The 20,803-nt window shown below is 35.6% G+C and overlaps 3 protein-coding genes across 3 annotated transcripts; all 3 read right to left on the bottom strand.

The window, feature by feature from the left end:
* Nucleotides 1-2,730: 2,730 nt before the first annotated feature.
* Nucleotides 2,731-5,118, bottom strand: LOC141439622 (lipase 1-like). Its single transcript, XM_074103910.1, has one exon. It carries the CDS (start codon nucleotides 5,112-5,114, stop codon nucleotides 3,894-3,896), a length of 1,221 nt encoding a protein of 406 aa, XP_073960011.1. The 5' UTR covers nucleotides 5,115-5,118; the 3' UTR covers nucleotides 2,731-3,893.
* A 5,655-nt stretch (nucleotides 5,119-10,773) lies between these two features.
* Nucleotides 10,774-13,131, bottom strand: LOC141439959 (gastric triacylglycerol lipase-like). The gene is made up of 2 exons (XM_074104423.1): nucleotides 13,041-13,131; nucleotides 10,774-11,972 (listed from the first exon to the last, which is right to left on the bottom strand). Exons 1-2 carry the CDS (start codon nucleotides 13,129-13,131, stop codon nucleotides 10,774-10,776), a joined length of 1,290 nt encoding a protein of 429 aa, XP_073960524.1.
* Nucleotides 13,132-18,542: 5,411 nt separating this feature from the next.
* LOC141439650 (lipase 1-like) lies at nucleotides 18,543-19,934 on the bottom strand. Its single transcript, XM_074103972.1, has one exon. It carries the CDS (start codon nucleotides 19,928-19,930, stop codon nucleotides 18,710-18,712), a length of 1,221 nt encoding a protein of 406 aa, XP_073960073.1. The 5' UTR covers nucleotides 19,931-19,934; the 3' UTR covers nucleotides 18,543-18,709.
* Nucleotides 19,935-20,803: the final 869 nt, after the last annotated feature.

Raw genomic sequence — 20,803 nt, 5'->3', positions numbered from 1 at the left:
AATTAAGTAAGTAAATAAAGTTTGACCTTGGTGCGCCAGCGCGTTTGTCGTTTTCCACATAATTATATCTCGCGGCACTGTATAATTCTGTGTCGAGTTGACAAAAATGTCGTATCTATTATTGGTTCTAGAACTGTTTTAATTTGTAGTCCAAAAGTCGCCAGATACTTAAACCATTTCTGTCGTCAAAACTTATTTGCGGTCGCTAAGATTTAAGCAAAAGTCGTCACTTCTAGGCACTAAGTCACTAAACTGGCAACATTGATAGCCGCCGCGGGCCCGTCGCGGGTCCGACCCGCTCTCTGTGTGAATACAACGAACCGCGCGGCTCACGCGGCGGACACGACCCGACCCGCGCACGCTTTCTGTGTGTGTTGCCCTTTAAGGCTACATTTTATCCCGATTTTTCCATATAAAGTCTCAAAACTTTAACCAATAAGACCAGTGCCCTATTTCACGAAGCTACAAGTTACAATTTACAAGTGGTAGTCTTTGTTTAACAGGATGCAAAGAGACTACCGCTTGTAAATTGTTACTTGTAGATTCGTGAAATGGGCCTCAGATTCAGAATTTTACCCCGATGTTATTGATACAAAGTTAATAAAGATTGCATTGTGTATTTCAGGAATTACCATTAGAATTTAATAAAATCTCAATTCTACCACAGGATCTAATGGTGAAGACCTAAATGGTTCGTGTAAACTTTACACGAGTGGTGCCGCGTGCAAAGATTAGGTTCCAAATAAAAACCGGTTTAATTGCGATAGCTCGTATGTCTATTCGGATCGTTATCAGTTTCCTGTCGGTTATATCCTGTCAGATATAGTTGATTTAGATGAAGTTCGGTGTACAGACAGTTTGCATTCCGGGAAGGACATACACCTCCTGAGCCCATTGCCACCTGCTTATGTGTTTTTTATTTTTTGTAACTTGTCTTATTTGCAGTGACAATAAATGATTTTATTATTATTTTTATTATTATTTGAGATAGTTTTTATCCCGGAAAATTGCATAGTCTCCGCGAGATAGCGACAAACGAATTCTACGCGGACGGAGTCATGGGCAACAGCTAGTCTTATTTATTTATTTATTTATTTATAAAAAAGATTATCTTGTGGGCTTACAGTAAAAACCAAAACATCCACAAGCGAGTAAACTTATAACTAGAAAATACAGATGAAAAATATAAAGATTAACTTACACTACAGGCTTACGACTATTTAAAAAGCGGCTGAATTTACATAGGAGGGTTGGCCAGCTATCTGCAAATACGTCGGCCTCCCGGATCTGTGCGAGGAACTCGTTTATCAACGCAACAGCCCTAGCGGTAGGTGCATTGCCCGCTTGCAGGGTCCTAGTTTTGTTCACCAGGGTGAAAAGATTGCGCGGACGCCTCCCTTTGCGAGTTGCCGCACTTATATATTTGTCTGGCACAAATAAATGCAATTTGCCTAGTACCACCGGATTGTCCACCTTATGACGCAAAAGTGAACAGTAATGAGTGAGCGTTGCAAACTTACGTCTCAATTCCAGCGTTTCCAACCCGACCATACCGGCAACAAACAAAGATGGATATAGAGTAGGATAATATCCATAATATTTTTTATAGATAAACCGAGCAAATTTACGCTGCACTCTTTCTAACATTAAAGCATATTTCCTCTCTCGGGGATCCCACACAACTGCGTTATATTCCAGTTTGCTTCTTAGGTACGCATTATACAGGAGTATAGCTACTTTAACATTTCTGAATTCAGAAAATATCTATACATATGCCTGAGACATAATCCATACTATATACTATATATACAATTATACTATATACTATTATAATTTATACTATATACTATTATACTATCCTACTAATATTATAAATGTGAAAGTTTGTGAGTGAGTGAGTGAGTATGTTTGTTACTTTTTCACGCTTAAACGGCTGGACGGATTTGGATGAAATTTGGCGAAAAGTTAGTTTATAACCTGGATTAAAACAAAGGATATTTTTTATCTCGATATTCCCACGGGATAGGGATAAAATCTCGAAATATAAACCGCTAGGCTTAGAGTCATGAAATTTGGTAAGTAGGTAGTTGGACGTCTGGAATAAAACATAGGTGACTTTTTGACCCGATATTCCCACGGGATACCTAGGGATAAAATCTTGAAATAACAACCGCTGGGCTTTGAGCCATGAAATTTAGTATGTAGGTAGCTGGACCTCTGGAATAACACATAGGCGACTATTTATTCCGATATTCCCACGGGATAGAGATAAAATCTTGAAATAATAACCGCTGGGCTTAGAGTCATGAAATTTGGTATTTAGGTAACTGAACATCTGGAATAACACTTAAGTGACTTTTTGACCCGATATTCCTACGGGATAACTAGGGATAAAATCTCGAATTAACAACCACTGGGCTTAGAGCCATGAAATTTGGCATGTAGGTAGCTGGACCTCTGGAATAACACATAGGCTACTTTTTATTCCGATATTCCCACGGGATAGGGCTAAAATCTCGAAATAACACCCGCTGGGCTTAGAGGCATGAAATTTGGTATGTAGGTAGCCGGACGTCTGGAATACCACATACGCTACTTTTTATCCCGATATATCACAGCTCATATCACATGGAACTTTTTTAGGGGTTGAAATCTCAAAAAGTACTTGGATTTGAGAAATAATTTATATACAGAAATATAGCTGGAGAATAGCTTAATAAAACAAAACAATAAAATCAATTTAGTCATTTATTATCATACAACCTTTTTCGTCGGATGGGACGATATATTCGTGTAAAATTACATCTTTCTAGAATTGATAGTCCCTGAGCAAAGCCGCGGACGGACAGACAGACATGGCGAAACTATAAGGGTTCCGTTTTTGTCATTTTGGCTACAGAACTCTAAAAAGACAACCGAATTTATAACAACCTCCTTTTTTGAAGCCGGTTTAAAATGGGTCAGGCTCGAAAATCTCTTTTTCCAAAACGTACTCTTTCCAAGTGCACTTTCCGCTAAATGTACACTTTACAAAGGTACACTTTCCCAATTGGGGCACTTTTTCGAAAGGTGTACTATTTGAAAAAGTGCACTTTTTCAAAGCGGATACATTTGGAAAGAGCATCTGTATTATTCACGCCAACAAAATGGTAAAAACTACAAATAATTATTTTTTGTTGTTGGCTGTTGTGTGTCGCTAAAAAGGTCTTAGAAAAATGATAGTGGTCTTCAATAAATACCATTTTTAGACAAAATCAACAGTGACGTAAATAATCGCTCGGAAAGTTCAAACATTCTTCTAACTTCTGAACCTATTACTACTACGATTAAGCAACTACGGAACTCTGAGCATGGCTTGACATGCGGTTGCCCGGTTTCATTAAATTTAGAGATTTATTAATAGGTTTTTTATGTCATTTTTGTTGATGTTTTTTTCTTTTTTTAGGAACCTAGTAAAGATTGTTCATAATTTGGAAAAGTCCACCATTGAAAATATATCTTCTGAAAATGTGCTCTATCCGATAAAATTGCAGTTTTTGCAAAAATACACTTTCTGTGAAAACGCACTTTTTGAGAAAATCTAGGTACTTATTGGGAAGTGCAGTTTTAAAGACAGTGTACCTTCCCAGAAAAAGTTTTTTGAGAAAGTGAGCTGTCCCGAGAAAATCTCATTAAGTATTTGTGTTAATATCGAAATCTACGCAAAAGAAGTCGCGGGCAAAAACTAGTACCACAATAAAGTTACGACTAATAATTAAAACGAACAAAAAGTGGTAATCTTTTCTAGATCTAACCAAGAACTTACTATACTTAGTCTATGATCTAACTAAAATATACTCAGTAGGATTATTATGTACTCGTACTGCAATGAGTCGTTCATTCGCTTATCTTACTCAGACATGTTTCTTTAGAATATTAAATATGGTTGGGTACAGATATACTGGTGCAGTTTTAGCCCAGACGAAATCAAAATGAGACCACAACTTGGGCTTTAAAACTTCATAGTGTACAACGTTATTTAATCTATCTTTAAGATGCTCTACGTCTTTAACTTTTGACAATTGATCATTTTTACCAGCAACCAAAGCGATTTTTGCTGTAATGGCACTCAAATCGTAATCTGGAGGAGCTATCGACCCGTATTTAGCCAAATTCTTTATCGTCCCATAATCGTACTGGCTGAATCTTTTGCGTAGATATACTTGATCGAAATGCACCAAGGATTTCCTCGAAGTTGCTGCCGGATAATGACCGAATATGGTTCTCAAAAATTCAGGTTCGATATTACTAGGATCAACTCCAAAAAACGGGAAGAGCACTCCGAAACCACATAAAGCATAACTGATAAGACCTTTACTGCAGATTAACGTGACGATATTAGACAACGCCTTACGATCTTGCAAGATTTCCTCCATACCGAGTGATTTGAACAGCAGAGAGATTGCAGGACCCACATCTGCTACTAGAGATACAGGTGGGGCTAGATTGCTTAAAAAAGCAATAGGAGCCAACGATATAGTCACTTTTATCCTCTCAATGTATTCTGGTCTTGTTGAAGCTAGAACGTAATGCGCAGTGGTTCCTTGAGAATGACCAATTGTAGCAATGCTGTCTTCACCAGTTTTATTACAAATGAAGTCTATCGTAGCAGCGAGGTCGTAGTATCCGATCTCGTGGAAACTGAAGTTCCAAAACTCTTCTTTATCTGTATCAGGATTTAAGTTGACGTGGCGTCGTCCATATTTATTTCCTCTGCTGTTTCCAACCCAAACATTATAGCCTGCATTAGCTAATGTAATAGCAAGAGAGGTGTTACCTCTTATAATAAACGTGTCAGAAGTATCACCAAGACCATGGAACAGAAGCACCGAAGGTCCATTTCCTGGGAGGTTGAATAGCGTCAGAATGTATCCATCTTCAGTGGTCAAGTCGCATTGATCAGCGCTATAACCATATTTCGTTGCCAGTTGTGTAAAATTCAGCTTACCATCTTCAGATAAAGTGGCGTCGGAAATGTTTGCAAATACTGAATCAAATTCATCTTCATAAGTAGCCAAAGTAATATCATAATATGAAAATATAATACACGTAACTAGGAAAAAACGAGTTATCATTATGATGACTTCACAGAATACTTAAAAAATTTTTTTGGAGCTCTGTAAAATATATACCTGTAATGTTTGTTAACAATTAGCATTTCTTTTGAATCATGCACTTTTCTGAGTGCAAGGCAGTTCTTCGCCAAGTCGACTAAATTGTTTTATTCCCTGTTTATTCTACAATGTTGTTTACAGTTATGTAATTATACCAAAATAATATATATATATGTGGGAATGAGGGTGGATTAATGTTAGAATGATTTGATGTAAACGAGCAACCGAATGACTGAAGACTAATGTGGAGTGAATGAGACGAGCGAATGAGTAAAAGAGTGTGAGTTACGATCGGGTGAGCCTACGTGCTAGTTGTGTTTTCTGTTCTTTGCTATTTAACGTATTCCTTTTAATTTTTTGTAATAAACTTTTTCTTATTTTATTTCGAAAAGTTTGTTTTCCTTCGCACGATCCCACATATATATGCGACAGTGTGCCTTGAGATCATCAATAAATTAAGTACGTCAAATGCTTAGGGGCTCAGTCGGTTAGTGACACGGGGATGCTAAAAATGGTCAAAATTTGCCATAAATAATTGCATAGGCCATAGTTGGGTTTCCATAGTAAGTCGGCTCTTACCTACAATGGGCTCGGTTTTTTTTTGTGAGTACCTCTTTAAGTAAAGAATATATTTCGTTTTGAAGCAAATCGTTTGAATACATCCCGAAAAACAATACTTTAAATAAAATCATAAGTCAAGAATTGTCACAAGTAGGATGTTCTGTTCATACTTAGTATTAATATTCTTCACTATAAGAGGAACTCACAAAAAAAACCCCTATGTATAGGACTTACTAAGGGAACCCGACTATGACCTTTAAAATGGCAAATTTGTCCTAAGGCAAACTGTCGTTTGCCCTTTCTTTTTTTCAAATTTTGGAAAAAATATGGTTTTTCCTGCTTAGAATTGAAAGCACAATCGATTCCGATGGTTTAAAAATTCGATGTTTTTTTTTTTCAATTTTGTTACCCCCAGAACTCCGTAATTTATACGTATTTTTTTTGCGTTCGTCTAGGAATGTCTTCAATTAGGTCACATAGCACCAAATCAGGATCTGATGATTGGATCTTAAGGAAATCGAGGGAACTCTTCAAATGTTGTAGGAACACCTAAGTAAATTGGATATTATTTAGTAGTAACTCGTGCATTTGCTCTTGAAAATCATCATTTGGTGAAGTGGAACTGATGATGAAAACCACAGTTAAAGGGATCACTCTCGGGGTTGCCAATACTCGCCACGCTCGGTAATTGGGTTGGCGAGTGCAGTATAGGATGTGGGGTTGCTTGGAAAACGCTGCTGCCCATCTTTGGATATTATCCCTTAGCCGGTATCCACAGCGCCCACGGGGGTTTTGGGAGTTGTATATTGTACCCACTCAGCCTCTCCTGTATTTATTTTTAATTTCCTTATAATGCTTTTAATTTACCTCTGAATTCATTTGCGTCTTTTTCTTAGAACAGAGTATTGATGGTTTATATATTTTTTTCGCAAAGTTCGTGGCTTCATAGTTTCCAATGTGAATTATAATTTAGTTAAAGTTCAATTTTTAAAAATATCTGATAATCCCGCCAATTTCGAGGACAAATTACGATGACTATGAGTGAAAATCACGAAAGATTAAGACATTAAGGGGCTGTTTCACCATCCATTGAATAGTGTTAACTGACGGTTAAATGTGATGCCGTCTCTATTTGTTCACATTTAACCGTCGGTTAACACTAATCAATGGATGGTGAAACAGCCCCTAAATTACGATAATTTAATTAAGGAAAAATGGCTCCATCAGTACATACAAGGGATATACAAACAATGATATGATAACAAACAATATGACTTGAGAAATTTGACAATTGAGAAGTGTTGTTTTTTTTTATTCTATGGGAAAAGCTAAAGCCAGGAGCTATGCAGACTTTGTCTGCTTTTATCCCTACTAATTTATAATACGTAAATGCAATTTTCCGTACTTTATTTGTTAGTACGTTTATGTAATGTCATTTTCTTTTTAATTTCTCTCGGAAATTAAAAAAAATGGCAATGCATTTGTTCATTGCGCTTCAGTTTTTTGACTGAAGGGCCAGTAAAAATAAAAAAAGGAAACAAGCTTCAAAATAGTAATGAACTGATTTTGATCAGACAAATCAAACGAAAACTGGCAACGGCACCTAGCAACGAATTATCGGCGAGTTGGAATCATCGAAATTAAGCTATTAATCAAAAGTTTTCTTTAGGTAAATAAAAAATGCCTCATATAAAGAACGATATAAACGTCAAACGTGTGATTTTAGTTTCAAATAATCTTTCAAGCGCACATGATTAGAAAAATAAATTAGCTTGGAAGTCGAACCACCTTAAGCTCAATAAGTACCTAAGTAACTACCTAAGTACGTACGTATGTATGTAAACTCTTTATTGCACAAAAGAAAAGAAACAAAACACGATTGATAAACTTTGAGATACTTGTATTAGCGCGGGATTATTCCTTTAAGGGATCTCTACCAGTCAACCTAAGTAAGTATGTTATTACAGTCTAGTAAAGGCACAAGTCATAGAAACCTACAAAACGTCAGATTTTCGTGAAAAAAAACTTGTTTTCATATCTTGTTTGGATACCCACCACCTAGGCTTGGCGGCTTATCTAGATTTCACTACTTTTCATCATCGTCTTGATCGAGACTTGGCACAATTTTAAGTACATCTCTATTGAACTACGTAACTTGTGTTGATTTAAGTGTATCATTAATATGGGTAATTTTAATATGTAAGCAGACAATTGCTATATGTCACCAGGCAGTTGCTGCAGAAGCTGAAGAAAAAAATACGCGCGCATATTTTATTTTTAAACTGCAATGTGATCGTGCTACATAATCGTTCTGACTTAAATTCTTTCGTAGATGTGTTTAAAATGCAAATGCATAATCTTATACCTTTAAAAGAGAAATTATATACATATATATATATATATAAAAATATTTAATATTTTCGTTATAGACTTTTATTTTCTTAAAAAACCGGTCATAAACATTAATTCGTTTTTAAGGAATATAATTATCACGAATAATTATTGGAGTAGACACATTAACTTATATGTTAAGAAGTGTTCTATCAGAAAACATTTTTAATTTTCATTCGATTTTTATGGAGAAAAGCTAACAAAAACGCAACTTTGCCAGCTCAGCAGGAATAAACGCTCTTAAGAGAGTCCGCCGCATGGATGCGAGGGGCTGAAGTCAGTGTTGTGGCGCGCCATGGAAGAGGCCTATGTCCAGCAGTGGACTGCTGTAGGCTGATGATAATGATGATGATGATGATAAACTTGAACATTCACTTGTAACGAGCATTCTAGCGAGCATTAGAGCAAAACGACGCTTCGACCTTTTTGTCAAGCATTCGTCCGACATCATCGCGAATATTAAAATTCTTGACGAAATTTTAGTAAACGCTCTAGTGAGCGTTCCCCAGAATGATTGTGTAAATGTTCGTATGGTCTACTCGTATGTCAATCCAATTAATATAAAGTCTAAACAAACCGATTTTATCAAAATTCTTGTATAAATACCCAGTTGATCACATCAATAACACACTCATCTGTAATTCGTGTCTTTTAACTAGACGTATAATCACTTTTTAGGGTTTTGTACCTCGAAAGGAAAAAACGGAACCCTTATAGGATCACTTTGTTGTACGTTTGCCGTCTGTCAAGACCCTGTCTCTCAGGAACGCGTATCAAGCTGAAATTTATATCAAATACTCAGGTCTACTGTTCCTTGGAGCTGTGAAAAAAAGCAAACTTCTAAGCCAACGCAATCAAAAGATACAGCCGTTTATGCCGAAAACTTCCGCAAGTTTAGACTCGCAAGGGAATCAAAACCTGCAGGATACTTCCCGTGAACTCAGAATTTTGAATTTGTTTACGAAGCAACGTCTTATAGCAAAGATAAAGGAAAAATTGCGAAAACCGTAAATTTTTAGTTACACCATTATAATAAAAATATTTGTACAGAATCCTCGATGCGCGAGTCCAACTCACACTTGGCAGTTTTTTTTACTAAAATTCACTTTATTTTCAATATTTAATTTTCATTTGGAAAATCGTCGTCAAAATCTGATGTTATATTTCTTGAATGAAACTTGTGTATAATCTGTAGTAACATAGACAAGCGTAGAGATGGTGGAATATTTGACATTTTAGAAATCGATTAATGCTCGATTTAATAAGCGACTTATTTACTTACGTTAAAATTAAAAAAAATGTTCCAGCTTTAATAATTGAATAAACAGTCTTTGGAATTAAATCAAGCATTGTAGATAATAAAATAATAAGAGCGAAAAAAAGAAAATATTATTTCTTGCCAAATTATGATTGTAACTCAAAATTGACAAAAAGTGAGTTAAGGCTTGATATATTCCTTGCAGGTGTCGTATAGTTATCCAAAGTTTGATAGTAAAAACGTGAGTTGTCTGAGCCATAACTCAGGGAACTCCTGTCATTGGGTGAATACGTAGGAAGGTAAAGTTGTATAAATTAAGTTGCTAACTTAAATAGACTACTATCAGTAGCGGTAAAGGTTGGCAGTGACACGCGACGTATTGAAACGATAAGATAAACCAATGTTTTTGTTAAAATTTATTATTTTACTTTAGAACATTCCGGAACGTGTGCATCGAGAAAAACGTACTCTTTCCAAGTGCACTTTCCGCTAAATGTACACTTTACAAAGGTACACTTTCCCCATTGGGGCACTTTTTCGAAAGGTGTACTATTTGAAAAAGTGCACTTTTTCAAAGCGGATACATTTGGAAAGAGCATCTGTATTATTCACGCCAACAAAATGGTAAAAACTACAAATAATTATTTTTTGTTGTTGGCAGTTGTGTGTCGCTAAAAAGGTCTTAGAAAAATGATAGTGGTCTTCAATAAATACCATTTTTAGACAAAATCAACAGTGACGTAAATAATCGCTCGGAAAGTTCAAACATTCTTCTAACTTCTGAACCTATTACTACTACGATTAAGCAACTACGGAACTCTGAGCATGGCTTGACATGCGGTTGCCCGGTTTCATTAAATTTAGAGATTTATTAATAGGTTTTTTATGTCATTTTTGTTGATGTTTTTTTTTTTTTAGGAACCTAGTAAAGATTGTTCATAATTTGAAAAAGTCCATCATTAAAAATATATCTTCTGAAAATGTGCTCTATCCGATAAAATTGCAGTTTTTGCAAAAATACACTTTCTGTGAAAACGCACTTTTTGAGAAAATCAAGGTACTTATTGGGAAGTGCAGTTTTAAAGACAGTGTACCTTCCCAGAAAAAGTTTTTTGAGAAAGTGAGCTGTCCCGAGAAAATCTCATTAAGTATTTGTGTAAATATCTAAATCTACGCAAAAGAAGTCGCGGGCAAAAACTAGTACCACAATAAAGTTACGACTAATAAGAGAGCAGGACAAGAATGAGCAAAAGAATCAAGATAGTCATTTATTAAAACGAACAAAAAGTAGTAATCTTTTCTAGATCTAACCAACAACTTACTATACTTAGTCTATGATCTAACTAAAATATACTCAGTAGGATTATTATGTACTCGTACTTCAATGAGTCGTTCATTCGGTTATATTACTCAGACATATTTCTCTAGGATTTTAAATATAGTTGGGTATACATGTATTGGTAGAGTCTTAGCCCAGACGAAATCCAAATGAGACCACAACTTGGGCTCTGAAACTTCATAGTGTACAACGTTAGGTAATCTATCTCTAAGATGTTCTACGTCTTTAACTTTTGACAATTGATCATTTTTACCAGCAATCAAAGCGATTTTTGCTGTAATGGCACTCAAATCGTAATCTGGAGGAGCTATCGACCCGTATTTAGCCAAATTCTTAATCGTCCCATAATCGTACTGGCTGAATCTTTTGCGTAGATATACTTGATCGAAATGCACCAAGGATTTCCTCGAAGTTGCTGCCGGATAATGGCCGAATATGGTTCTCAAAAATTCAGGTTCGATATTACTAGGATCAACTCCGGAAAACGGGAAGAGCGCTCCAAAACCACATAAAGCATAACTGATAAGACCTTTACTGCAGATTAACGTGACGATATTAGACAACGCCTTACGATCTTGCAAGATTTCCTCCATACCGAGTGATTTGAACAGCAGAGAGATTGCAGGACCCACATCTGCTACTAGAGATACAGGTGGGGCTAGATTGCTTAAAAAAGCAATAGGAGCCAACGATATAGTCACTTTTATCCTCTCGTTGTATTCTGGTCTTGTTGAAGCTAGAACGTAATGCGCAGTGGTTCCTTGAGAATGACCAATTGTAGCAATGCTGTCTTCACCAGTTTTATTACGAATGAAGTCAATCGTAGCTGCGAGGTCGTAGGATCCGATTTCGTGGAAACTATAATCCCAAAACTCCTCTTTGTTTGCATCAGGATCTAAGGTGACGTGGCGTCGCCCATATTTAGTTCCTCTGCTGTTACCGAGCCAGATGTTATATCCAGCATTGGCTAATGTAATGGAAATAGAAATGTTACCCCTTATAATGAACGTGTCACAAATATCATCAACGCCATGGAACAGAAGCACCGAAGGTCCATTTCCTGGGAGGTTGAATAGCGTCAGAATGTATCCATCTTCAGTGGTCAAGTCGTATTGATCAGCGCTATAACCATATTTCGTTGCCAGTTGTGTAAAATTCAGCTTACCATCTTCAGATAAAGTGGCGTCGGAAATGTTTGCAAATACTGAATCAAATTCATCTTCATAAGTAGCCAAAGTAATATCATAATATGAAAATATAATACACGTAACTAGGAAAAAACGAGTTATCATTATGATGACTTCATAGAATACTTAAAAAAATATTTTGGAGCTCTGTAAAATATATACCTGTAATGTTTGTTAACAATTAGCATTTCTTTTGAATCATGCACTTTTCTGAGTGCACGGCAGTTCCTCGCCAAGTCGACTAAATTGTTTTATTCCCTGTTTATTCTACAATGTTGTTTACAATTATGTAATTGTACCAAAATAATATATAAAATAAAATATATATATATATGCGACAGTGTGCCTTGAGATCATCAATAAATTAAGTACGTCACATGCTTAGGGGCTCAGTCGGTTAGTGACACGGGGATGCTAAAAATGGTCAAAATTTGCCAAAAATAATTGCATAGGCCATAGTCGGGTTTCCATAGTAAGTCGGCTCTTACCTCGAATGGGCTCGGGTTTTTGTTTTTGTGAGTACCTCTTTAAGTGAAGAATATATTTAGTTTTGAAGCAAATCGTTTGAATACATCCCGTAAAACAATACATTAAATAAAATCATAAGTCAAAAATTGTCACAAGTAGGATGTTCTGTTCATACTTAGTATTAATATTCTTCACTATAAGAGGAACTCACAAAAAAACCCCTATATATAGGACTTACTAAGGGAACCCGACTATGGCCTTTAAAAGGGCAAATTTATCCTAAGGCAAACTGTCGTTTTAAGCCGTAGGGGCTTTTGCCCTTTCTTTTTTTCAATTTTGGAAAAAATATGTTTTTTCCTGCTAAGAATTGAAAGCACAATCGATTCCGATGGTTTAAAAATTCGATGTTTTTTTTTCAATTTTGTTACCCTCAGAACTCCGTAATTTATGAACCGATTTGAAATTTTTTTTTGCGTTCGTCTAGGAATGTCTTCAATTAGGTCACATAGCACCAAATCAGGATCTGATGATTGGATCTTAAGGAAATCGAGGGAACTAATTAAATGTTGTAGGAACACCTAAGTAAATTGGATATTATTTAGTAGTAACTCGTGCATTTGCTCTTGAAAATCATCATTTGGTGAAGTGGAACTGATGATGAAGACCACAGTTAAAGGGATCACTCTCGGGGTTGCCAATACTCGCCACGCTCGGTAATTGGGTTGGCGAGTGCAGTATAGGATGTGGGGTTGCTTGGAAAACGCTGCTGCCCATCTTTGGATATTATCCCTTAGCCGGTATCCACAGCGCCCACGGGGGTTTTGGGAGTTGTATATTGTACCTACTCAGCCTCTCCTGTATTTATTTTTAGTTTCCTTATAATGCTTTTAATTTACTTCTGAATTCATTTGCGTCTTTTTCTTAGAACAGAGTATTGATGGTTTACATATTTTTTTCGCAAAGTTCGTGGCTTCATAGTTTCCAATGTGAATTATAATTCAGTTCAAGTTCAATTTTTAAAAATATCTGATAATCCCGCCAATTTCGAGGACAAATTACGATGACTATGAGTGAAAATCACGAAAGATTAACAGCCTTATTCATAAAAAATCCTTAATTGAGGTTTGATCGGTCTGTTACTTAGCAGACTGATTAAGCTTGTTAGACGGTTGTCAAGAAGTATGATTCATAAACGCTTGCTAGCAGTCTGCTAGTTGTTGAGCTGCTGATAGACGGATTAGACGCGTTATGTTGGCCACCTTGACAAATCAAAGACAAAAAATGGCCTAATCGATAATTTAAAAAAAAAATTGACAGCAGTGACAGCAAATTACCAGGAAAAAAAATAAAAAGCGAGATGTTTGTTTTCCCGCCATTTCCGATCCGCATGTTTATGTTGTGCAAAAAGCCATAATTATGTTAATCATCCTTATTTTTTTTTCATATTTATTGTTAATTTATTGTTGCTAATTTAGAGGTTTTTAAATACAAATTCCTGAAAATAAATTTTCCTGTTTTTTTTTTTAATCTGCGTAGCCCTGCCTTCACTATAAATATCTTCGGTACCTATGGTTTTTTGCTCTAGTCAAAGTCAGCTGTTTAAACTTGTGGCGGCCATTTTGTGAGTTAGCAGAGAGATAAAGGAGGGTCTACGGTCCTCTAACTTTAGCAGAGCCTTGATCGACTGATTAGCGCTAACAGACGTTTATGAATCATGTTTTTTAGCATCGGGCCTTCAAGGAGCCTTCAAGGAGGCTCTAACTTTTTATGAATAAGGCTGTAAGACATTAAGGTGCTGTTTCACCATCCATTGAATAGTGTTAACTGACGGTTAAATGTGATGCCGTCTCTATTTGTTCACATTTAACCGTCGGTTAACACTAATCAATGGATGGTGAAACAGCCCCTAAATTACGATAATTTAATTAAGGAAAAATGGCTCCATCAGTACATACAAGGGATATACAAACAATGATATGATAACAAACAATATGACTTGAGAAATTTGACAATTGAGAAGTGTTGTTTTTTTTTATTCTATGGGAAAAGCTAAAGCCAGGAGCTATGCAGACTTTGTTTGCTTTTATCCCTACTAATTTATAATACGTAAATGCAATTTTCCGTACTTTATTTGTTAGTACGTTCATGTAATGACATTTTCTTTTTAATTTCTTTCGGAAATTAAAAAAATTGGCAATGCATTTGTTCATTGCGCTTCAGTTTTTTGACTGAAGGGCCAGTAAAAATAAAAAAAGGAAACAAGCTTCAAAATAGTAATTAATTGATTTTGATCAGACAAATCAAACGAAAACTGGCAACGGCACCTAGCAACGAATTATCGGCGAGTTGGAATCATCGAAATTAAGCTATTAATCAAAAGTTTTCTTTAGGTAAATAAAAAATGCCTCATATAAAGAACGATATAAACGTCAAACGTGTGATTTTAGTTTCAAATAATCTTTCAAGCGCACATGATTAGAAAAATAAATTAGCTTGGAAGTCGAACCACCTTAAGCTCAATAAGTACCTAAGTAACTACCTAAGTACGTACGTATGTATGTAAACTCTTTATTGCACAAAAGAAAAGAAACAAAACACGATTGATAAACTTTGAGATACTTGTATAAGCGCGGGATTATTCCTTTAAGGGATCTCTACCAGTCAACCTAAGTAAGTATGTTATTACAGTCTAGTAAAGGCACAAGTCATAGAAACCTACAAAACGTCAGATTTTCGTGAAAAAAAACTTGTTTTCTTATCTTGTTAGGATACCCACCACCTAGGCTTGGCGGCTTATCTAGATTTCACTACTTTTCATCATCGTCTTGATCAAGACTTGGCACAATTTTAAGTACATCTCTATTGAACTACGTAACTTGTGTTGATTTAAGTGTATCATTAATATGGGTAATTTTAATATGTAAGCAGACAATTGCTATGTCACCAGGCAGTTGCTGCAGAAGCTGAAGAAAAAAATACGCGCGCATATTTTATTTTTAAACTGCAATGTGATCGTGCTACATAATCGTTCTGACTTAAATTCTTTCGTAGATGTGTTTAAAATGCAAATGCATAATCTTATACCTTTAAAAGAGAAATTATATACATATATATATATATATATATAAATATTTAATATTTTCGTTATAGACTTTTATTTTCTTAAAAAACCGGTCATAAACATTAATTCGTTTTTAAGGAATATAATTATCACGAATAATTATTGGAGTAGACACATTAACTTATATGTTAAAAAAGTGTTCTATCAGAAAACATTTTTAATTTTCATTCGATTTTTATGGAGAAAAGCTAACAAAAACGCAACTTTGCCAGCTCAGCAGGAATAAACGCTCTTAAGAGAGTCCGCCGCATGGATGCGAGGGGCTGAAGTCAGTGTTGTGGCGCGCCATGGAAGAGGCCTATGTCCAGCAGTGGACTGCTGTAGGCTGATGATAATGATAATGATGATGATAAACTTGAACATTCACTTGTAACGAGCATTCTAGCGAGCATTAGAGCAAAACGACGCTTCGACCTTTTTGTCAAGCATTCGTCCGACATCATCGCGAATATTAAAATTCTTGACGAAATTTTAGTAAACGCTCTAGTGAGCGTTCCCCAGAATGATTGTGTAAATGTTCGTATGGTCTACTCGTATGTCAATCCAATTTATATAAAGTCTAAACAAAACGATTTTATCAAAATTCTTGTATAAACACCCAGTGGATCGCATCAATAACACACTCATCTGTAATTCGTGTCTTTTAACTAGATGTATAATCACTTTTTAGGGTTTCGTACCTCGAAAGGAAAAAACGGAACCCTTATAGGATCACTTTGTTGTACGTTTGCCGTCTGTCAAGACCCTGTCTCTCAGGAACGCGTATCAAGCTGAAATTTATATCAAATACTCAGGTCTACTGTTCCTTGGAGCTGTGAAAAAAAGCAAACTTCTAAGCCAACGCAATCAAAAGATACAGCCGTTTATGCCGAAAATTTCCGCAAGTTTAGACTCGCAAGGGAATCAAAACCTGCAGGATACTTCCCGTGAACTCAGAATTTTGAATTTGTTTACGAAGCAACGTCTTATAGCAAAGATAAAGGAAAAATTGCGAAAACCGTAAATTTTTAGTTACACCATTATAATAAAAATATTTGTACAGAATCCTCGATGCGCGAGTCCGACTCACACTTGGCAGTTTTTTTTACTAAAATTCACTTTATTTTCAATATTTAATTTTCATTTGGAAAATCGTCGTCAAAATCTGATGTTATATTTCTTGAATGAAACTTGTGTATAATCTGTAGTAACATAGACTAGCGTAGAGATGGTGGAATATTTGACATTTTAGAAATCGATTAATGCTCGATTTAATAAGCGACTTTTATTTACTTACGTTAAAATTAAAAAAAATGTTCCAGCTTTAATAATTGAATAAACAGTCTTTGGAATTAAATCAAGCATTGTAGATAATAAAATAATAAGAGCTGAAAAAAGAAAATTTTATTTCTTGCAAAATCATGATTGTAACTCAAAATTGTCAAAAAGTGAGTTAAGGCTTGATATATTCCTTGCAGGTGTCGTATAGTTATCCACAGTTTGATAGTAAAAACGTGAGTTGTCTGAGCCATAACTCAGGGAACTCCAGTCATTGGGTGAATACGTAGGAAGGTAAAGTTGTATAAATTAAGTTGCTAACTTAAATAGACTACTATCAGTAGCGGTAAAGGTTGGCAGTGACACGCGACGTATTGAAACGATAAGATAAACCAATGTTTTTGTTAAAATTTATTATTTTACTTTAGAACATTCCGGAACGTGTGCATCGAGAAAAAGTGGACACAGATGATTGGTCTCACTTTTTCATATAAGTGCATATGTACAAAATTTAGTAAGCTTAATATAGAATTGAGATAATTTATTGTTTACGGGATGACCGTAAAAGTAAAAATTTGGAATTGAAATAAAAAATACAAAAAGATTTAATAAATCGATGGTTCTTTATGAAACTTGGCATTTGGGCACACAATCGAAAAATCGTCTTAGCAACCCCCTAATGGTTTTACAAAACCTATCCAACGTTATCCCACACTACAGGGTTGAATGAGAAAAAAAAATCACCACCACTTTACGTCTATTGGAGGTACACTAAATTTTTTTTTTTAATTTTTTATTGTTTTATTTTGTTGGCATAGCTTACATATATATTCGTGTAAAATTATATCTTTCTAGAATTGATAGTCCCTGAGCAAAGCCGCGGACGAACAGACAGACATGGCGAAACTATAAGGGTTCCGTTTTTGTCATTTTGGCTACAGAACTCTAAAAAGACAACCGAATTTATAACAACCTCCTTTTTTGAAGCCGGTTTAAAATGGGTCAGGCTCGAAAATCTCTTTTTCCAAAACGTACTCTTTCCAAGTGCACTTTCCGCTAAATGTACACTTTACAAAGGTACACTTTCCCAATTGGGGCACTTTTTCGAAAGGTGTACTATTTGAAAAAGTGCACTTTTTCAAAGCGGATACATTTGGAAAGAGCATCTGTATTATTCACGCCAACAAAATGGTAAAAACTACAAATAATTATTTTTTGTTGTTGGCTGTTGTGTGTCGCTAAAAAGGTCTTAGAAAAATGATAGTGGTCTTCAATAAATACCATTTTTAGACAAAATCAACAGTGACGTAAATAATCGCTCGGAAAGTTCAAACATTCTTCTAACTTCTGAACCTATTACTACTACGATTAAGCAACTACGGAACTCTGAGCATGGCTTGACATGCGGTTGCCCGGTTTCATTAAATTTAGAGATTTATTAATAGGTTTTTTATGTCATTTTTGTTGATTTTTTTTTTTTAGGAACCTAGTAAAGATTGTTCATAATTTGAAAAAGTCCACCATTGAAAATATATCTTCTGAAAATGTGCTCTATCCGATAAAATTGCAGTTTTTGCAAAAAGACACTTTCTGTGAAAATGCACTTTTTGAGAAAATCTAGGTACTTATTGGGAAGTGCAGTTTTAAAGACAGTGTACCTTCCCAGAAAAAGTTTTTTGAGAAAGTGAGCTGTCCCGAGAAAATCTCATTAAGTATTTGTGTAAATATCGAAATCTACGCAAAAGAAGTCGCGGGCAAAAACTAGTACCACAATAAAGTTACGACTAATAAGAGAGCAAGACAAGAATGAGCAAAAGAATCAAGATAGTCATTTATTAAAACGAACAAAAAGTAGTAATCTTTTCTAGATCTAACCAACAACTTACTATACTTAGTCTATGATCTAACTTAAATATACTCAGTAGGATTATTATGTACTCGTACTTCAATGAGTCGTTCATTCGGTTATATTACTCAGACATATTTCTCTAGGATTTTAAATATAGTTGGGTATACATGTATTGGTAGAGTCTTAGCCCAGACGAAATCCAAATGAGACCACAACTTGGGCTCTGAAACTTCATAGTGTACAACGTTAGGTAATCTATCTCTAAGATGTTCTACGTCTTTAACTTTTGACAATTGATCATTTTTACCAGCAATCAAAGCGATTTTTGCTGTAATGGCACTCAAATCGTAATCTGGAGGAGCTATCGACCCGTATTTAGCCAAATTCTTTATCGTCCCATAATCGTACTGGCTGAATCTTTTGCGTAGATATACTTGATCGAAATGCACCAAGGATTTCCTCGAAGTTGCTGCCGGATAATGGCCGAATATGGTTCTCAAAAATTCAGGTTCGATATTACTAGGATCAACTCCGGAAAACGGGAAGAGCGCTCCAAAACCACATAAAGCATAACTGATAAGACCTTTACTGCAGATTAACGTGACGATATTAGACAACGCCTTACGATCTTGCAAGATTTCCTCCATACCGAGTGATTTGAACAGCAGAGAGATTGCAGGACCCACATCTGCTACTAGAGATACAGGTGGGGCTAGATTGCTTAAAAAAGCAATAGGAGCCAACGATATAGTCACTTTTATCCTCTCGTTGTATTCTGGTCTTGTTGAAGCTAGAACGTAATGCGCAGTGGTTCCTTGAGAATGACCAATTGTAGCAATGCTGTCTTCACCAGTTTTATTACGAATGAAGTCAATCGTAGCTGCGAGGTCGTAGTATCCGATTTCGTGGAAACTATAATCCCAAAACTCCTCTTTGTTTGCATCAGGATCTAAGGTGACGTGGCGTCGCCCATATTTAGTTCCTCTGCTGTTACCGAGCCAGATGTTATATCCAGCATTGGCTAATGTAATGGAAATAGAAATGTTACCCCTTATAATGAACGTGTCACAAATATCATCAACGCCATGGAACAGAAGCACCGAAGGTCCATTTCCTGGGAGGTTGAATAGCGTCAGAATGTATCCATCTTCAGTGGTCAAGTCGTATTGATCAGCGCTATAACCATATTTCGTTGCCAGTTGTGTAAAATTCAGCTTACCATCTTCAGATAAAGTGGCGTCGGAAATGTTTGCAAATACTGAATCAAATTCATCTTCATAAGTAGCCAAAGTAATATCATAATATGAAAATATAATACACGTAACTAGGAAAAAACGAGTTATCATTATGATGACTTCACAGAATACTTAAAAAAATTTTTTGGAGCTCTGTAAAATATATACCTGTAATGTTTGTTAACAATTAGCATTTCTTTTGAATCATGCACTTTTCTGAGTGGACGGCAGTTCCTCGCCAAGTCGACTAAATTGTTTTATTCCCTGTTTATTCTACAATGTTGCTTACAATTATGTAATTGTACCAAAATAATATATAAAATAAAATATATATATATGCGACAGTGTGCCTTGAGATCATCAATAAATTAAGTATGTCACATGCTTAGGGGCTCAGTCGGTTAGTGACACGGGGATGCTAAAAATGGTCAAAATTTGGCAAAAATAATTGCGTAGGCCATAGTCGGGTTTCCATAGTAAGTCGGCTCTTACCTCGAATGGGCTCGGGTTTTGTTTTTGTGAGTACCTCTTTAAGTGAAGAATATATTTAGTTTTGAAGCAAATCGTTTGAATACATCCCGTAAAACAATACATTAAATAAAATCATAAGTCAAAAATTGTCACAAGTAGGATGTTCTGTTCATACTTAGTATTAATATTCTTCACTATAAGAGGAACTCACAAAAAAAACCCTATATATAGGACTTACTAAGGGAACCCGACTATGGCCTTTAAAAGGGCAAATTTATCCTAAGGCAAACTGTCGTTATAAGCCGTAGGGGCTTTTGCCCTTTCTTTTTTTCAATTTTGGAAAAAATATGGTTTTTCCTGCTAAGAATTGAAAGCACAATCGATTCCGATGGTTTAAAAATTCGATGTTTTTTTTTCAATTTTGTTACCCTCAGAACTCCGTAATTTATGAACCGATTTGAAATTTTTTTTTGCGTTCGTCTAGGAATGTCTTCAATTAGGTCACATAGCACC

The sequence above is a fragment of the Choristoneura fumiferana genome, chromosome 21, assembly GCF_025370935.1.
Source record: "Choristoneura fumiferana chromosome 21, NRCan_CFum_1, whole genome shotgun sequence".
In the NCBI taxonomy this organism is placed as follows: Eukaryota; Metazoa; Arthropoda; class Insecta; order Lepidoptera; family Tortricidae; genus Choristoneura; species Choristoneura fumiferana.
This window is presented reverse-complemented; position numbering and strand designations above follow the sequence as displayed.

Coding starts and splice junctions, on each gene's coding strand:
- LOC141439959 (XM_074104423.1), bottom strand. CDS start 13,131: ATGGGCAGCAGCGTTTTCCAAGCAACCCCACATCCTATACTGCACTCG. Junction 11,973..13,040: donor GAGTATTGGCAACCCCGAGA/GTGATCCCTTTA, acceptor GTTTTTTCCTAG/TTACGTGTATTATATTTTCA.
- LOC141439622 (XM_074103910.1), bottom strand. CDS start 5,114: ATGATAACTCGTTTTTTCCTAGTTACGTGTATTATATTTTCATATTAT.
- LOC141439650 (XM_074103972.1), bottom strand. CDS start 19,930: ATGATAACTCGTTTTTTCCTAGTTACGTGTATTATATTTTCATATTAT.